The 18,211-nt window shown below is 41.5% G+C and overlaps 2 protein-coding genes across 4 annotated transcripts; both read right to left on the bottom strand.

The window, feature by feature from the left end:
* Positions 1-390: 390 nt before the first annotated feature.
* Positions 391-1,622, bottom strand: ier3ip1 (immediate early response 3 interacting protein 1). Its single transcript, XM_088391461.1, has 3 exons — positions 1,467-1,622; positions 1,033-1,134; positions 391-956 (listed from the first exon to the last, which is right to left on the bottom strand). The coding sequence occupies exons 1-3, from the start codon at positions 1,555-1,557 to the stop codon at positions 901-903; spliced, it is 249 nt and encodes an 82-aa protein (XP_088247587.1). The 5' UTR covers positions 1,558-1,622; the 3' UTR covers positions 391-900.
* Positions 1,623-1,754: 132 nt separating this feature from the next.
* skor2 (SKI family transcriptional corepressor 2) lies at positions 1,755-17,715 on the bottom strand. 3 transcript variants are annotated; one of them, XM_088392641.1, is made up of 10 exons: positions 17,656-17,715; positions 16,168-16,246; positions 7,937-8,116; positions 6,164-7,858; positions 5,695-5,752; positions 5,310-5,393; positions 3,347-3,412; positions 3,160-3,258; positions 3,010-3,077; positions 1,755-2,640 (listed from the first exon to the last, which is right to left on the bottom strand). In XM_088392641.1, coding segments are annotated over exons 1-10 (2,388 nt in total). In that variant the 5' UTR covers positions 17,658-17,715; the 3' UTR covers positions 1,755-2,583. The 3 variants fall into 3 exon arrangements, with proteins under 3 accessions (XP_088248767.1, XP_088248766.1, XP_088248768.1); XM_088392640.1 differs by having other exon boundaries at positions 6,164-8,116; XM_088392642.1 differs by lacking the exons at positions 16,168-16,246; positions 17,656-17,715 and adding an exon at positions 9,196-9,375 and having other exon boundaries at positions 6,164-8,116.
* Between the last annotated feature and the right edge of the window lie 496 nt (positions 17,716-18,211).

Below are 18,211 nucleotides of genomic sequence, written 5' to 3' on the forward strand. Positions count from 1 at the left end.
TACCTTTTATTTAAAAAAATAAAAATCATAACTTAATACCACATTATGCACCGTAAAGACATCCTGTGATCACTTTACACATATTATTGTAATACCAAAGCTCACAGCAGCCTAATCACAGATTAAAGTGACTTTTGCTGTTAATATCCCTCTGATAAACATATGCTTTCAATTCTAGCAGAGCCGCATTGACCTACCCTCATATTTTTAGGATCAAAATTTGTTAATATTTGTCAGGATCAACAGGGCAGGAAATTGTGATAATTCACAGCATATGGGGATTATTAAAAAAAAAAAAGTGGAGCAGCAGGGAGTGGATGAGCAGAGCGAGAGAAATGTGTCAATAGTTAAAGACAGGAAAGATGAAGAGAAAGTATTTTTTGGATTGGATTATGACAGTTAAGATGTAAATTTATTACAATTGAGATGATGGCATTGGAAATAAATACATTGTTTTTCCACACATTTGGCACAATTCTTTTAAAAGCAAATCAGTGGCAATATGAATTGCAGTAACAAGTGTCTCCATGGTAACAGTGTAAATCTAATTCAGATTTACAAATAGGGGAATATGCAGTCCTCAATTAAATGAAAACTTATGTTTTGGGAATGTGGGAGGAACCTATATAAAAAAAAAAATACACAAGCACAGGGAAAACATGCAAACTCCACACAAATTGTGCAGCAGATGTAAATTACTCACCACATGTTGGACATACAAACATTAAATAACTATTTTTTTAAAAAAGTGTGCAACTGAAGGAATGTGCTGGGTTTGCTTTTTCTTAGAAAGTATTAAACAACATTGCTTCCACCTAAATGTCAACTGCGTGTGTCAGTTGTGTGAAAGCAAGAGCGAGATTGTTCCTTGGTCCTGCAGCTTGAGTTTGCAACCGGTCGTCACCCAAAAAGCAACAGAAGGACGATGGAGGCTGAATTCACAATTATAAGAGGCACTAAAAAAAACAAAGATGGAAACACATTTAAGAGTCAGGTACAAAAGAGCACGAGTCAGGGACGAAAGGAACTCACCCCTCATGATCATTCGGACTGAGCGGATGAGATTGAGGATTTGGGCTCTTACTCCAGGGTCATCTCCAAAACCAGAGACCCCATGGTCGACACCTGATCCAACTAAAGACAGAACAACAGACTTGAATAATACTACAGAAACGCACAATGGTCAAAACAATGGAGAGCTGCACTTTATGAGGGAGAAAAAAAAATCTGTGATTAATCAAAGATAATAACCTTCATTAATGACAATGTATATAATTAACAATGCATTATGTTAGAAGGTCAGTGCAGACAGAAAAACACATTACTGATTTACATCACTGTCAACAATCACAATAACAAACTGGCCTCACTAGCAGTCAACAAAAATCAAACATTATTAATGCACTTAGTGTTTTTAAACCACTTTGTGGTTGCGTTTATTTTAAGAATGACTAATAAAGACTTACTTTTGCTGAGAAACCTTTCTTCGTGCAACACGGCGACAGCATTTGTGCACAGAATAGCTGTCTGGATGAGTGCATAAAGAGTAAACGCCATGCTGGCAAATTCTCGCACGGAGACAGAGGGCCGTAAATGAGCAGAAAATGTCGTGCAAAAGAGGAGCGTCGTAAATCGCATAATGTGGACGTAAACACTGTGACGTAAGAGACGCTCGAAAAATAAATGTTTTTTTTCTGGAAATGAATATTAATAAAACGTTCAAATGATTTGTGTACAATTAGGAAACATTTACAGTTATTTATAGTCTTTTAATTTACGCATACAATAAATTGCAGAGAACAGGAACATAGGTTATTTAAATACATCTGCAGTTTAGAACATCTTTCTTAAATGACAACTTTATCCATTCATTTGGTTCAATGTATAAACAAGATGTATGAGTTTTCATTTTACACACTGTGAGACACAAATGACAGCATTATCATTTTTTTTCTCTTTGTAATAAATAATCATATTTTAAGGGCAGGGTCTGCGGCCCCAATACTGAAATGAAAATAGGAAATACATTTAAACAGACTGTGAGGATGAATACTCCCACATTGGACGATATATATACAATTTTAGTCGGGATATATTATAAGTTCCATCTATACAATTCCTGTCCATTCATGAAAGTGAAGCCTTTAATGTATTTTTGTATTTGTCAATAAAAAGTACATTTTTTGGATGCTTGTCTGCAGAATACTTTGGGACATTATGAGAAATGATGTTTTTTTTGAGGTAACGTTTCCTGTGTGTTTAGAATGAATATTTTCACAGTAAATAATGGCTGATATGTCAGTTACTAACATTACAGCAACAAAAACAGTAACAGCAGTAACTACATCAGAATGAGGACCATCCTCGTCCAATGTGTTTATTTACAGCAGCAGTTCGGAGTCCTGAACAAAAACAGCCTCAACCTTAATCCGATTCTTTGTACCTTTAAAAACTCTTGGAAAAAGTCAGGTAGTTGAATCTCAGCAGATTAGTCTCGAAGACCTCTTTGGGTCCTCGTTGGAGTCTTGACTGCTGATTTTTCATCAATTTGCTTCTCTTTTAGGAAATCAAAAGATAAGTCAGCTATTTATTCATATGGGAGCTGATCTTTTCTTTTCTGATGATGTTTGCATATGGAATCTGAAGGACAAAAAAAGTAGAGAAATGTTAGTAAGGAGCGAATTAAACATGTATCAATAATTGTTGAGGTGAATAAAAATCTTTTTCGTATTCAGCATTCGCAATTTGTGCGTGCACGAAGGCGTGGCAAGTTTTTTTTTCCAAGTGACAGAAAGCAAAGACAAATGGAGGCTGTCAGTCTATCAGTCAGCTGGGATGATTGATTCGCATGCTGCACAGGAGCTTCTCACCCATGAAAGACAAATATGATTGGATATACTTTTCTTTGGATGCACACATAAGCAACATTATTTATTTTATTTATTTTATTTATTTTATTGATCTTATTTATCTTATTTTATTTATTTATTTTTGCATGTGTTGTCTTACCATCTGTAAATGCTGGACCATCTCTTCTCTGTAAGCAAGCTCTCTTTTCATCTGGTCTTGGAAATTATCTGAAATGATGATACCAATTTATAAAGTAACTGGTGCTGATTATTTAATAATAGCACAAAATAAACTTGACTTGGAACTTACGGAAGACAGGAAACGGGGAGGTGCCCTTCAAAGCGTGAAACTCTTGCTCCAGTCTCCTTCTGAAGTCTATTTGCTCCAGCAGAACTTTCTGGAGCTCCTCTGTTGGGGATTAAAAAAAAAAATAATGACAATGTTGCAAAACAGCTTGCATGCATGATAGTGTGTGAATCAAAATATCTTTGCCTACCTTTCTCCATATTCTCCACATCCTTCTTGAGCTGCACAGGAGATGTGGCTTCTTGACTTTGGTCACCTGAGAAAACAATAGAAGGTTTTCAATTGATATGAAAAAATATCTTATGATTAACCACAGCAGAGCTGATCTTGATCAGCGTTTGAATTGTTCCCATCTCCAACTTGAGTGAAGAAACTGTAATTCACCATTTGACCGCTAGACGTCAGTGTCCCATTACACATTACACTATTTGTCAAGTTTTTTACGTTTCAATTGATCAGTTCTACAACATTTTAAGGAAATTACAATGTCCACGATTTTTTTTTTTTATAATAGAGTTTCAATAAAAAAAAAATAGCTTTGTAAAAGCAGAATTTGAGCTCCACATTGTGTATCAGATCTTGTTAGATTGGGCCTTCCTCCCATATTCCAAAAAAACAATTCTTAGCTTCATTGAAGACTATAAATTGTGTCAGCAGTGGCAGCGCTAGAGTGGGGGCCTGCGGGGGCAATGCCCCCCCCTCTGGAATTTGACCCCCTTTCAGGTATTTTCAAGTATTCAGGAGTATTTTCCGATTCCTACATATGTAAGAATCATCTTCTGAAGGATTTTTGGAGTTTGTAAATATTTTGTTTATGCTTTATGGACTCACTAAGATATCCTCGACCCCCCCCATAGCAATATGACCAGTTTGAAAACAGCAGGCGATGCACGAGATGATGAAGCAATCGCCGACACTCGACGCGTACGGTTTTCCTCCAGTCGTTTCATATCCCCCTCAGCCCTCCTATGCTCTTTCCTCTCATTCAGATCCGAGAGTTCCCCCTCTCGCCTCTTCTTTTCCTCTCCTCTCTCTGTCTCATTTGACAAGCAAATTTGCAGACACTGCCCGAGGATAACAACCTCGTTTGACAGTCAATTAACCGTGAATAGTCAAAGCCAAAGCGGTTTGCATTACATAAATGGAAAATTAGATTATTTTTTTTTTACCTCCCTAGAAACAGAGGGAGAGTTTAAAGACAGTGGAGGCGGTGAAAGAAGGGGAGGGGGGGGTGTTGCATTCTCAAAGGAGTCAGGCCTTCTAATCACGTAGAGCTTCCCAACGCCCAGGGAGACGTTTGGCAATCAGAGGGAAGGTGGTCTCATTTAATTTGTTTCGTGTAATTTTTCGAAATACATTACGCATTATGTGCGGAGATCATTACGATGCGTGCACGCGGGTGTGTCCGGGTAGCGGGAGTGTGCGTTTGTGTTAGGGGGGGTAGATATAAATGTTGGCACAGATGTCATAAAGCACTTTTAATGTCTTCCTGACAGATATAAAAAGGCAATAAGCTGTGATCTTTTTCAAACAGCAAAGGTTTTTTAGCGATGAGGATGGGGAAGGGGGGGGGGGGAAGAAAAAAAAAAGGCAATTATGTCTGCGGCGATATTGGTCTAGGATGGAGGCTGCCAGAGCCGCTGCTTATTTCTGAGCTGATGTTTTCTTGTTGAACTATAACGGCTCCCCGAGGAGCGAGAGCATCGGCGACAATCGGGCTAAGCATCTTTTTAGGCGATCTCTTTCTTGCCTGTGTGTATTTAGACACTTCATTGGGTACACTTGCTCCATCTAATAAGATCCGATACCTGGGATGGATTTTCCAATTTTTGCAGGATGGTTATATTGGACCACAGAGCAATTTGCAAAATGTTGATGACCACCTGTGGTTGATTCCTTATAATTCAATACAAAAATAAAAATGAACTATTGGTATGGAGTTTTGCTAAATTAGAGAAAAAAAAATACTCAATTTACTTACAAACTGACTGAGTGTGAAATCTGGTTCAAGTTTATTGAATGCAAAATTTTGTTTAAGGTTTCCCTGAAATTTTGAGGTCACCCAACTTTTTTTTTTTGTTAACCGTGTAACCAACCGACCTACCAACTATGCAAATCCGATTTATTTTACTTCAAAAAGAGGAATAACCTACCCGAGCTTTCCCTCCAGTAGTCTGGCGCCGGTACTGATGTTTCATTCTCGACTCCGAAGAAGCTGCTCGTCTCTTTGTTCTCATCTTGAAGACACAATGAAATACGTTTACTGAGACGGTATATGTGTGTGTGTGTTTACGACAGAGTGTGCCCCACCACAAAAAAAAGCAGAGCACGTCGTCAGTGTGAAAAGATGAGCAGAAAATGAAACATCTCAGAAATATGTGTCACATAAAACACCTCACACTCAATGAAAGAAAGCCGTCATAAAAAAAAAAAATGGTGGATATAAAAAAGAAGGGTTTTTAGAAAAATTGATAGTAAGTCAAAGCTGCTTTAATAACGAGCGTGATGGTCATGAATATAAGAAAAGTGTTTGCCCACCTGACATGGAGTCTTTGGTTGCGTAGGCTGGCAGTCCTTCGTTTCGGTTTTTGTCCACCTGGAATCACAAAGATTACATTTGCAACATGTAGCAGGAAATATCAAATATGTCAACATGTTTTCCTAATCTTTTTTTTATTTATTTAAAGAGTCAGCCCTGAGATTTACTTTGATATTTTTTTTCTCTCCTGTCTCCGCTACTGCTCGGCCCGCCAGGTTAATCCGAGTGTCAACAGGTTAAAGATTAGAGTTGCCCTAACAGGCTGAGGAGAACAAACATGAGGTGGTCATTAAAGAGCCCACATGGCAAGGGGGGGCGGTTATTAGTCAAGATCAGGGCGGGGTGACTCTTTCAATTCCAACAGGGAGAAGTCGGCCTATCAATCTGCTTATGCAGATCACATCACAGCCTGCCGCAACGCTATTTAAATAATAATTAGCTGATGTGGCCGGCGGGGGGGATATTTACGTCTTCTCTGCTGTGCGGCGGGCTGGAGTTGGAGAGCTGCAGGCTGGCGGGCGACGAAGCGGGCAAGCTGGGGGACTGTCGGGTGGGGTCGGCGGAGAGAGGGGGGCTGCCGCCGTACGCCGAAATGCTCCCCCTCTCCTTCCCACGTTCGTCGCCGGCGCTGTTGCTCGGGGCGGGCAGGAACGGGTTCGTGCGAGTCTGCAGGGGCCGGTTGGAGAAGCCCCCGTCGTCTTCGTCGTCGTCCTGCTTGGAGGACTCCACGTCCACTTCTCCATCCTCCTCGCTGTCCCCCGGCTCCGCTTCTCCTTCGCCGCCGCTTTCGCTGCCGTAACTGCAGCTGCTGCCGGGTGAGAGCCTCGGGTGGCGGTCAGAACCGACAGCGACGACCGCGCCCGACTCGTCGTCCGTCGTCCCGGCGAGGCCTCCTCCGTTGCCGTGGAGCTTAGCGATGCTCTCGGCGTCCTTGGTGACGGGGCGGAAGGCTGAGCCGTAGCTGGGCTTTCTGGTTTGGAGCGTGGGGTTGTCTATGAGTTTGAGCCAGCTCTCCGAAGTCACGGGCCGGAGGTCAGGGGTCACCATGGTACAGTCGGGGTCAAATAGGCCGGATCTGGATGCGGCGCTCCCGTTGTTGGGGGTCACGTTTGTACCGTTAGCGGCTTCGGAGGAGTCGGACAGATCCAAGAAGGCCTGCCGAAGGGAGGGATTGTCAGCCAATGAGGAGAGGCTAGGCTGAGGCTGCAAGTACGTGGGTACCGGGATCCCCCCCGCCGCTCTCGGGGGCCAAAACATGCAAAAAGGAGGATAAAAAGCGTCCTTGCGTCCGGGCCATAAAAGACCCGACAGTCCTGCGCTTTTGTGGCCGGCCGAAAGGTCGCCGTCGTCTTTTTTCTGCTGGCAGAGGCCAAACGCCGGGAAGGGGTAAGGTGACGGGAAAATGGACGCCGGGGGGAACTTTTGCAACACACCGAAGCCTTTGCTCGGGACGGGGATGACTGGGTAGCTGCGTGGCGTCTTCCGGGGTGACAGAGCGCCTCCTTCTAAGTCCTCGTCGTCATCAAAGTGCGCTCTTTTGTGGGCGCCCGGGTCGCCGCCCATCATGTGGGGCACCACCGAGCCGACGTTCTTCATGGAGGCCATGGAATGGCAGTGGCTCCCCGAGGGCAAGGCCCTCTTCCGGCTCCCTCCGTTGAACATAGCCTTGACGTCCTCCCAAGCGTACACCATCTCATCCGCTGGATGCTTATCGCTAAGTTTGAGGTGCCGCCGCCAGGAGTTGAAATTAGCGGCGTCGGGCTGCGTGTACTTGGCGTCCGGCGTGCGATGGGAATGAAAGATGAACTTATTGGGGGAGAAGTACATATTGCAGAAGGAGCACTTGATGCATTTAGCCCGCGAGCTGTTGTAGCGGGCGGGGATGAAGTTACCGCGGCAACCCCAGGCGCACTCGTGCGTCACGTCGAAGGCAAAGTTATCGGGCAGTTTGGGAGGCATGTTCTCCCCCAGGAAGGACTTGCAAAGACGCTCGGCCTCGCGTTTGGTGATCATGCCGCAGCGGCGTGACGAGATGGGCATGGCGCCGGCGCGCCGAAGGATTTCCAGCTGAACGGGGGTGCACTGGACGCAAGTGATGCCCAGCGCCACGCGGCGGTTATGGATCTCGTTGTAACTGTAGTTCTTCAGCAGCGTGTTGGAAATCTGCGCCAGGCAAAGTCGCTCGTTGTTATCGATGACCAGCGACACAATGGGAACGCCGTAGAGGATGACCTGGCCCACCTGGTTGGGCTTGAGGGGCGAGGAGGAGGAGGACGAGGGTGAGGATAAGGAAGATGAGGAGTGGTGATGGTTGGGCCGGGGAGGAGTCAGAGCTTCCTGCGGGTACGGGCCTGGTGGGCTGCTCATGATGATGTCATTGGGGTTGGAAAGATGAGACTTGTCCATACTTGCACGACAAACCTGCACGAGGAGGAAGAGAGGAAAAAAAATGATGATTTGATGCTGCTAAAGTAAAAACACCCTTTTATGCCAGGACACACAATTAAGATGTGGAAAAAGTTATTAAATATATCTTGGCATGATGTTTGGAATTATTTCCATGCCTGGAATTTTGCATTCAGCATTCTCTTTTCAGTTATGATTACAAAAAAAAAGTGTTCTCTGAAGAAAGCAAATGAAATTAATATTAAAATATGATTAGTGCATTTAAAAATATATTTTGAAAATATACAAAAGGGCCAGTCCATGTTAGGTCAGGTGAGAACATACAAATACAGCCCAACCAAACTTGTACTCCATTTATAAAATTATTTATGATTGCATTTAATTAATATTTGAAAAATTGTTTCATTATTTTACAAGAACTCCTCTATAGAAAGGTTTAGTAATTTTTAGAGTATTTGGAGAATGATTAACACACACCTCAAAATAAAATAAAAATGCTACAGAAATGTTGCAAAAAGCATTTCATGTTAAAAAAAAAAACTATACAACTTTAATAACTCGGCCAGCTATGTTTTCTTAATAAATTAATACATTTCAGACTTCATGATCTTAAAGTTGTAAATGGAAAGACAAGGCACCATTTTTTATTATCGCTACACAATAGCAGTATAATATTTGTGCATCTAATTTAACTTATTTAACAATCTATATTTAAAACCTTGGAGTGACAAAACGCAGCGAATATATCGTCCCGTAAATGAGTTATTTCAATAGCAAAATGATTGCTGATTTATTATTATTTAATAATTCCCGCATGATTATCGGGGATAAAAAGGTTGAAAAGAAGCAATAACGATTGAGCTTTTTGAAACAAAAAAATGGAAGCCCTTTCGAAGATCTCATTTTAAATGAGGTCGAAAACTTTTACTGCGCATTTGCGCAATTTTGAGCGATCAACGGCAATTCACAATCCATACACAATTACGCAACGACATGAATTCAAATTTGAAGTGTAACATTTTGTATGGTGATAATTTCAAACCATATGGAAAGGGGACATTTTCAAATATGTACAATTTAATTCGAGTGCTTACCTCTGACAGCCGAGAGTCCTCCAAATTGTTAGTTTAAAAAAAATCCTTCTAAGTTGAAAAATCACTTTTATCCTACATAGAATGAAAAGCTCATTTTTTAAACTATCCAATATACAACCACAATTAATTAACAGGGGCGTTGTTGTTGTTTTTTCTTCTTTTTTAAAAAAAAAGGGGTCTAACTACATTGAAACAGATCGTCAGATGTGACTAAACCGCGGACGCACGCTCTGCTTTTATTCGCCTTTCAGAGGTGCCACGCGCCGACTTAATCCGTCTCTCTCTCTCTCGCCCTCCCTCCTTCTCTCTCTCTCCCTCTCTTTATTTTAACCTCACTCTCTCTTGCTCTCTCTCCTGTTTGATTGGCGTGTGGCTCGAGCTCAACCCACCACCACGACCACCACCAGCCGGGACGCACGCACGGCAGTTTATCCCTGCGCGTTCGGCCCCTTATGGAATAAATGAAAATAAAATAAAGAATTTTTTTTTAAAATTTCGAATTGTGTCATAAAGTATGTAGGCCGTCACTTTGTTCCAACAGTCCTTTTTAAATACTTGAAGGATAATTTTAGTGGGCGCTAATTGGGGCTGCGTTCCATTTAGTTTGAACAGGTTGGTGCTGTTGATTAAACAAAAGTTTTTTTTTTGAATTATTTATACAGAAGTCGCAGGATAATTCAATGGAAAAAAATACCTGCAATGCAATTCTGAAATTAATTTGGTATTTCTTTTGTTTGAGTTTTGATTGTTTTGTGCTTTCCCGTTGTAATTAAAATGGACTAATACAATAGTGAAGTGGGTGTTCCAAAGTTATGGTTTCAAATGTCTGCTCTGATATACATGGCCTTCCCGAGTGATGCTCAATTACTCCATCCACCAAAAATATGCAGACAAATTACAGATGGGAACGCGCAGACCTAAATATAAAGCCATGTAACCCAGATTGAAGAATGTCGTCACCTTCTTCAAATGTCTTTGCGTGAGAGAGATATGATTCACAATTATTAACACCGTTTTGAAAAGTAAAAGTTGTTAGATTGTAAAAGTCATGCATGGCAAATATTTGGTGTCGGTAATCAGTTGTGAAAGGGCAAATTGAGATGAGCTGGCGGCCTCATTTTGGGGTGTGTGCATGGGGGGGCTGTTCTTGAATGAGCGCGTGCATGGGATGTGCATGACGTGCACGCGCACGGAGCGCGCACCAACACACGAGCCCCATCTGCTCCTTTTCAAACCAATTTACCTCGTCACAGCGCGTGCTTTTGTTTTGGGACACACGCAAGGGGGCGGGGCCGCGCGTGGCAGGCGCACTTGCGAAAACTGACGTCATAATGGAGTTTTATAACAATAAATATTTTTATTTACTTAAAATTTGAATTTCCCTGTAGTTACAATAAAGTTTTTGTTGTGTTTATCTCTCTAATGCTTTATTGCATGTAAATAATGCAAGGTGGGGTATTAAAAATTGTATTCAAAAGTTTATTAACAACCATTACGCCCTTTGGACTACATTTCACAATGCTGGTCGCCCCACTGAGAAATTCATCATGCGTTTAAAAAAAAAAAAAAAAAAAAACTGGAACCGCTCGTGTGATTTTGCAGGGTCAAACCAGTGAAGCGCACGCACGCACCGAAGAGCGATGGAGACATAATAAATTAAGAGGTACAACACTAAGTGAGCTTGAGACATTTAACATCAGAGCTGTCAATAAACGCAACACGCCCCAGGTGAGTGATTACCATACTAAAATGTACCCCAACAGCCCTTTCTCTCAACATCAAGCCTTTTCTATTAGTTCATAATAAAATGAGAGAATTTATCTCATTTGTTATTTATGTTCTATCCCGACTGGAGGTAAAATAGTCAAGGCGTGCATATATTATCAGAGGCAAGAATAAAGCTTTCCATTCATTTAGTGGCGATTAAAAAGCAGATGTAGGCTACAATATGGTCGCTCCAAATGTAATCCTTACTTAATGCTGCGCTGTCTTTTTACTGCAACGTTCCGCAAAGACTTAGCGCGCCATTACAATTAACACACATCTTAAGCAAATTGGAAGAAAAAATCATAATGGAGATTATGATTCTTTTTTTTATTACAGAAAGTGAGGCTTTTGAAGAGGATTGCCACCGTGCATGCAGCTAGGTCACCCTCCTCCTGCACGACTGCATATCAAAATATAGCAGTTTGTTTGTGAGGCTCCTATTTGATGATACTCAGAAAAATAGGCAGCCTTGTGGAGGAGATGCGCATGTGTGCTGCCTCGGGCACGGGTAGCAATTAGCACAACAGAAGATTACCATGCATTGCACTGACAAGCACTTTAGGTATAGGGGATTATGCAAATGCACATAATAATAATAATAGTAATAATAATAATAATAATAATAATCACAATAATAATAATGAGTTTTTCATGACTTGTCACCGATACCAAGTACCGATACCAAAACTTTTGATACCTAGAATTTCCGCCAAAAAAGAAAATAAAAACAGCATACTATAAATAAAAATCAAATTTATATCCTCAATCTCCTGCACACTTGCCAATTAAGCACTATTTATTTTAAGATTAATTTTTGGGGCATTCCATTCGTGGATCACTCCAGATGTCAACTAAAGTAAAAGTGCAAGGCGGATAGAGTATTCAGCCATGGCGGGTGATGGTTACTCACTCAATAATCCAGAGTTCCTAATTAAAGGCTTCCTCTGCTTTTAATGACCTCTGGACACAGGCAGACCTGAGCAAGTTATTCTAAGTGGAATGAGTGATGAGACGTTGAACAGTGAACACTGCATCTTGAAGCCAATTAGCTTCAGCGCAGGCAGACTGCTGGGCGCTACAGAGCATTTGAAAAGGTAAGCAGAGAGGCTACAAGGTCAGAGGAGGAGGGGGGGGGGGGGGGGCAGCTTGACCCAAGCATCCAAATCCAGTGTCTCCAGAAATAAAAACTAGGACTCTAATGGATTAAATTTTTTTTTGGACATCTGTCATTTTTTAGATTTTTTTTTCATCCATTTCTGCGAATATTATTCCATGCAAAACACCTCTAAATGTGTTTTTTATAGAAGTGGACTATTTGAGGGAATACTGTATAAGACTATTACCTTTTTGTCCAAGAGAATGATTGTGTTCTCCACAGGGTGTCAAAGTGACATCCTTACTACGGGGAGAAGATAACTAACTGGATGATCTCACAGTAGCACAGCTTAATTTTCTTTACTGGGGAATATTTGAAGGTAATGTAACTTAAATAGGCCATTGTGGAGCAAACGGCGCCATTTTATGTGGGGCATAAAATCAAGGCAACTCGCGAGATTGGCACTTAGACCTGAAAAAGACGTTGGAATGAAATACCGCAAATGTGGTCCCATAAGGCTTTTACTGTATTTTCTTATTGAGAGCGCCTAAGCTTTGTTTTCTGACGGGAATTTCATCCTTAATAACTTGGTATTCATATCTGTAATATCTTCAACGATATGAGAACATTTGGAAAGAAGCCCGACCCGCTTGGATAGCATCCTTATAGTCGCAAAGGTAACCCCAAGGTTGACCCCCGTCAATTTTGAGAAGCTGGTCCGCCTCCGATTTGAGGTGCTTTGTGAAATGATACACCTCGACTTATATACGAGTGCGTTTACTCGCCCATGTTTCGTCCCTGTCCGTCCATCGAGTAAACAAGAGCTATGTTAATGTGAACGTTAAGGGGGTCTATTAGCGTGGCAGACAGGAAACGGAACAACCGAAAGCTTTCTCTATCCGTTTATTATTAATGAGGCCTGGAGGTTAATTTACTGCTTAATCACCAGGCGGCATGGCGAGTGATGGGAGGGACGAATAAAAGCTGAAAGCGGGAAGACGTCCGCCAGAATGAAATTGAGGGAGAGAGTCGGTATTGACCAACACAAAGATGATTCCAATCACTGTTTGGATGTAATTGCTGTTAGTTAGAATGTGAGCTCAGCTGACTGGCACTGGAGAAGTTCTGTCAGAGGATTTAGATGTGCTTAAAAATGCTTCATTTGAAATGTATGTTTGGATTGTGTCCTTACAACACATTTACGAAATTCCTACCTATCTTACGACGGAATCACCACAAATGTGATATATTACGCGGTGGTAGCAAGGTATTGTTACGTAGCAATTCACGATAGCGAATGTTTTTAGCTACTAAGATGTCGCTAAACTGTGTTTCGAAATATTACGTCATTCAAAACGTGAACTGATAAATCTTGAATTTTTGTCACGAGCATGAGTGATCATGGTTGACGAAAAAATTCCCGAAATCAGATGCCGTTCAAAACAATACAGCCAATGAGAAGCATTCCTAATAAATCCCGCCCACCGGTTAAATCCGCGCCAAAACCCGAAATCAAAAGCCGGGAAGTATAAATGAGCAAAAATTTACTCAAGAAAGAACAAGAATGACCTGTTAATAGAATATTTTCATTTGTACTGATTTCTCTTCACATCTCAGTGTCACAACAGTGTGACAAACCCCGCAAGCAGACACGCTTTAATTGTGTAATCCCGTGTGTAATCCCATCAAACATACTGTATAGCCGCACTCGACTCGCCCAGATTATAGACTATGAGCAGTTAATCTTCATTTATTGTTTGTTTTGCCTTATAAAAGTGACAAACACATTCCAGATAAACTGATAAGAAAATATAGTCAATATTGGGGAAGAAAAGAAAAATCATTAGGGTATATTTAGATTATTCTTTACAATAAATCAATCAATTAAAGTCCAAATATTAAAATATTATGACCTCACACAACAAGACACAGTTCCAGGAAGCGCAACTTCATACATTTCAATGACGATCAAGCCGCGCTTTCATTTTTCAATTATTTGATTTCTAATTATTTGATATTCAAGTCGAATGCTTCATGCAGTTTGCTTTAGGGCTCCGGATTGAAAAAAAAATAAATGAAATAAATAAAAGCAGAAGAAATGGCCATCAGGCAAAACAGTGAACAACAGAATTAAACGCTAATAATTATTGTTTCTGAAAAATAATTATTGCTCAACCAAATCGCCGCTCTGGTGTTTTGGATTTAAATAAGAATTTATATTAGCTGCGTTTGTGAGGGAGGGTGTGTGGCTCACACACACAAATCTCTCACCGAGTACACTTTAGATTTTTTTTTCATATGCGGTACACACGGGTATATTATTGTCGACGTGCCACAGGCTCATATCAAGAGCGCTCATCAAAACACATCTCATCATGGCGATCATTGTTATGATGATGATGATGATGATTCTCGCTGATCTCTCACTGATCCATTCACTCCTGAACACCCCTTAGGTAGCAGTGGAAGTGAAGGATTAAAAGGCCTGGGCTGAAAGAGGCATGTTGGGGGGGGGTGACACTGATCTGACGAAGCTACTAATATGAGCCCTTGTTTTTGAAATCGTGACATCAAAACAAGCATGTCACATTAAGTCCAAACACAAACAAGATGTTTTTCTTCACTTTTGTTTGATCTGGATTATTATCCTTTTAACACTGATATTATCTTAGTTTTAAATGCCAGATGGTATGTTTGGACAACAGAGGGCGGGGGGGGGGAAAACAGATTTCACATCTGCATGTTCATTCGTATGCGGTGAAGTTCAAGGAATTTGATTACAAACATTATCTGGATTATTTTACTTGAAAAAAGTTTATTTGGATTCATATTTTTTTTTGTCATGCTCCCCCTTGACGGAATAATATTGAGCGGGTTCAACAAACTTTTTCTTTTCCTTCTGCATTAATTCATTGTTTGGTCCTGACCAGTGTGGATTCAAGTTCAGGTGGCCACTTGCTTAAAAATAAATTAAAAAAAAAAAAAAGAAAGAAAAAAAAAAAACAGCAGGTTTTTATGTCCAGTTGTCCAAAATTTAACTCTTCCAAAAATACTTCCTTTAACAGCTTTCACTAAAACATAGCTTTACAAAAATCATATCTGGGATCATAAATATGTTTGTGTCTATTTTATCAAATCCCTGCAGGATTACTGCCACCAGGCACCGGACCTGCTAAGTAAGAATCACAGAGTGTCAAATGGACAGATGGGCCTATTTGGGATTCTTTTAAGTGTTCCACTGGCTCTTCTATCAGCAGGCCTACTCATCTAATTCGCATGGTGGTGTTTGAATCACGTGTAATAAAAGCAGTACATACAGGCAGGAGTGCATCTGAGGTCATGTGCGATTTCAAAAGTTATTTTTATCGGGGCAAGTTTAACGATGATCCTGAGCGTGTCTGATCTTTTAATGAATGTTACATTTTAGAGCTCTCGCGTCCTCTCTCTGATCCCAAACTGCTGGTTAAGTTGGATTTGGGATGCTGTCTGACCATCCAGCCATCCATCCAACCATCCATCCATCCGACCATCCATCCATCCGACCATCCATCCTCCCATCCATCCACACATCCATCCATCCTAGGTCAACTGAGCACCACTTAGCAGCTGCACGGAGTGATTTAAAGATCGCCACATATTTACCGAGGCTAATCTCTCCACTAAGACTTCCTGGTATTTAATGTCTGGGTTTAACCTATAGTTTGACATCTGTATACAACATGGATCATAATCCAGTGATACAACAGATGTAACTTTCCAAACAGTTAAAGAATCAGGTGAAGGTGGAGCTCTACAAAAATAGGTCTATGATCCAATAAAGATCTCACAGGAAGAAAAGCAAAGAATGTCATTATCATGCCCTTTTCATTTTTTTTCCCCTCGTATGAACTTCAGGTTTGATTTATCGCCCTTCATTGCTTCCATCTGTGTCACCGGGCGTTCCTTCTGAAACCCTTGGAGAAGCCTTCAGTGAAGTGGATTTCAGTATTTCCTCTCTCCAGGCACCCACACGCCCACCCAACCTCCTCCATCCCCCCGCCCCTCCCCTATCATGTCATCGCGTGTCCTGCGGGATCAGGGAAATGATTAAGGAAGACAATTTCAAATACCTTTCTAGTTTCTCCCCGATGACACGGCAAAGTAGGTGGGCACGGGGAAGATGGCAAAAGGTGCACCCCAAGTTGCATCCTGAAGATACAAATCAGGGCAAAATTAGGTTCTACTTTTTGGAGGTCCTATTGTAAAACAATTTTCAATAAAGGTTATGAAGTGTTCAATGTGACATACATATAAGGATCCCCAAAGTGTGACATCATGGCGGGGTGTGTGTGCGTGAGTGTATGTAAAAGAGAGATAATGAGATCTTGCTCAGCTGAGGCCCGGTCTTGATCCCCAGAAGCCCCGGACTCATTTCAGTGGCAAAAGAACTCTGAATTGAGAGAAGATGAAGCAGAACACCTCGAGCATAAACACCGGCGTTGCTTTATTCTTTGTACGTTTGAGCGTGGACTGGATGTAATTATATATATATTTTTTTGCCCTCACTTTCACTACTCTGAGCCCTTTCAACTTGTTTTCATTGCGAGTCAAGATGGATTGTGGAAGGATTTGGGACAGGCTCAACTTGATCCTCACTCAGCTAACAAAATGTCTCTTTTTGAAAGCAAATTGTTGTATCAAGTTAAATGTGATTGGTAGATTTTTTTTTGGGGCTATTTAACCATCTGGATCCAGACCTACAGTAAAATACATGAAAAGCTATCTTAAAGCTAAGCTAAAGTAGGTAAACGCTATAAATGCTTCTCCTTTGTGCAGCTTTTTTATGTTTTATAATTATAATTTGAATTCAGTCAATAGTGATTGCTACATTTCAATTTAATACGTTTAATAATATGGGCAGGGGCAAATTAGACTTTGCGTTGGTATTTTCGTAAATCAGTCAATTGTAGCCATCCACAAATATTAGACAAAGCGACTCAAAAGTGAGTCGGCTATCTTGAATTTCGTATGACGCAGAACATGACCGATCAAATAAATACAAACGGTGAATTTGTACGCGGGAGAAATCTTGCAGCATCAGTGTTTCCGATGACCTTTCAGGCCTTAATTCCGGCTTTCCCTCATCTCTCCCTCCCTCCCTTTCCAAATGCCCCTCAGCCAGCTTTGCAGCCCGAGTTAGCCCGAGCTATCACTGCTCCCTTTTCTTTTTGGCATTGTTCAAACTAAATGGAAACACGGTAATTAGCTTGTTACAATTAAAGCGCGACGAGCGGATGAATTGTAATCACCCGCGATGGAGTTCCCGCTTTCTCCCCTGCAGCCTCCAACAGGCCAGCTGAGCTATCCTCATTTGCATAATTAAAATATACAAATGATAATGGATTTTGTAGTCAATGTCCAGAGGCTGCAGAGGCAGGGATGGATGGATGGAAGGAAATATGAAATCACAATAACAAACACGTCCACTTGGCCCAGAGGGGAGGAGGATGAAGGGGAGGAGATAGGAAGAGGACAAGATGGTGTGACTTGGAGAAAAAAAGAAAGATGGCAGAGAAAGGCAAAGACAAAGGCGGCTGGAATCAAGGTGGGCCAATTACATTAGTAAATAGCCCGGACCTGGTCCTGACCTGTTCTGCCCTCCCTCTGGGGAAGTCTTCCGCCTGATTACATGAAATTGGGATAGAATTAAACATGTAAGACTTGTCCTCAGACAAACCAAAATGAAATTAGATCCTGATTTTTTTTTTTTTTTTCTTACCTCGGAGCGCCGCGGAGCCGTGCAACGGGGAGGGAAGGAGTCATGGAGGGAATTTTGCAATTAAGCCAGGGACAATGTCGGTGAAATTAGGCCTGGGAGCTGACTTGATATCGTCTCACTGCATTTCTCTACACCCCCCCCAACACACCTCACTTTCCAGAATTTTCTTTTGCCGACAGAAAGTTTGGAGGCAAACAGCTGTGGCCTCTTGATATTCACGTAGGCTTTACACAAAGATGAAAACAAACGCGTGGGAAAAGCGCTAATGTGCGCCCTGAGCGTCGGGCTTGGCCCCGAAATGACAAGTGAGATGCTCTCCAGCAACCGCCGAGCTTCTTTGGAGTGTTTTCCTCTTCCCTCCTCTACTTTTCAATTACCACCATACTTCGAGGAAA

Source organism: Syngnathus floridae, chromosome 12 (assembly GCF_059516105.1).
Source record: "Syngnathus floridae isolate MCC-2025c chromosome 12, RoL_Sflo_1.0, whole genome shotgun sequence".
In the NCBI taxonomy this organism is placed as follows: domain Eukaryota; kingdom Metazoa; phylum Chordata; class Actinopteri; order Syngnathiformes; family Syngnathidae; genus Syngnathus; species Syngnathus floridae.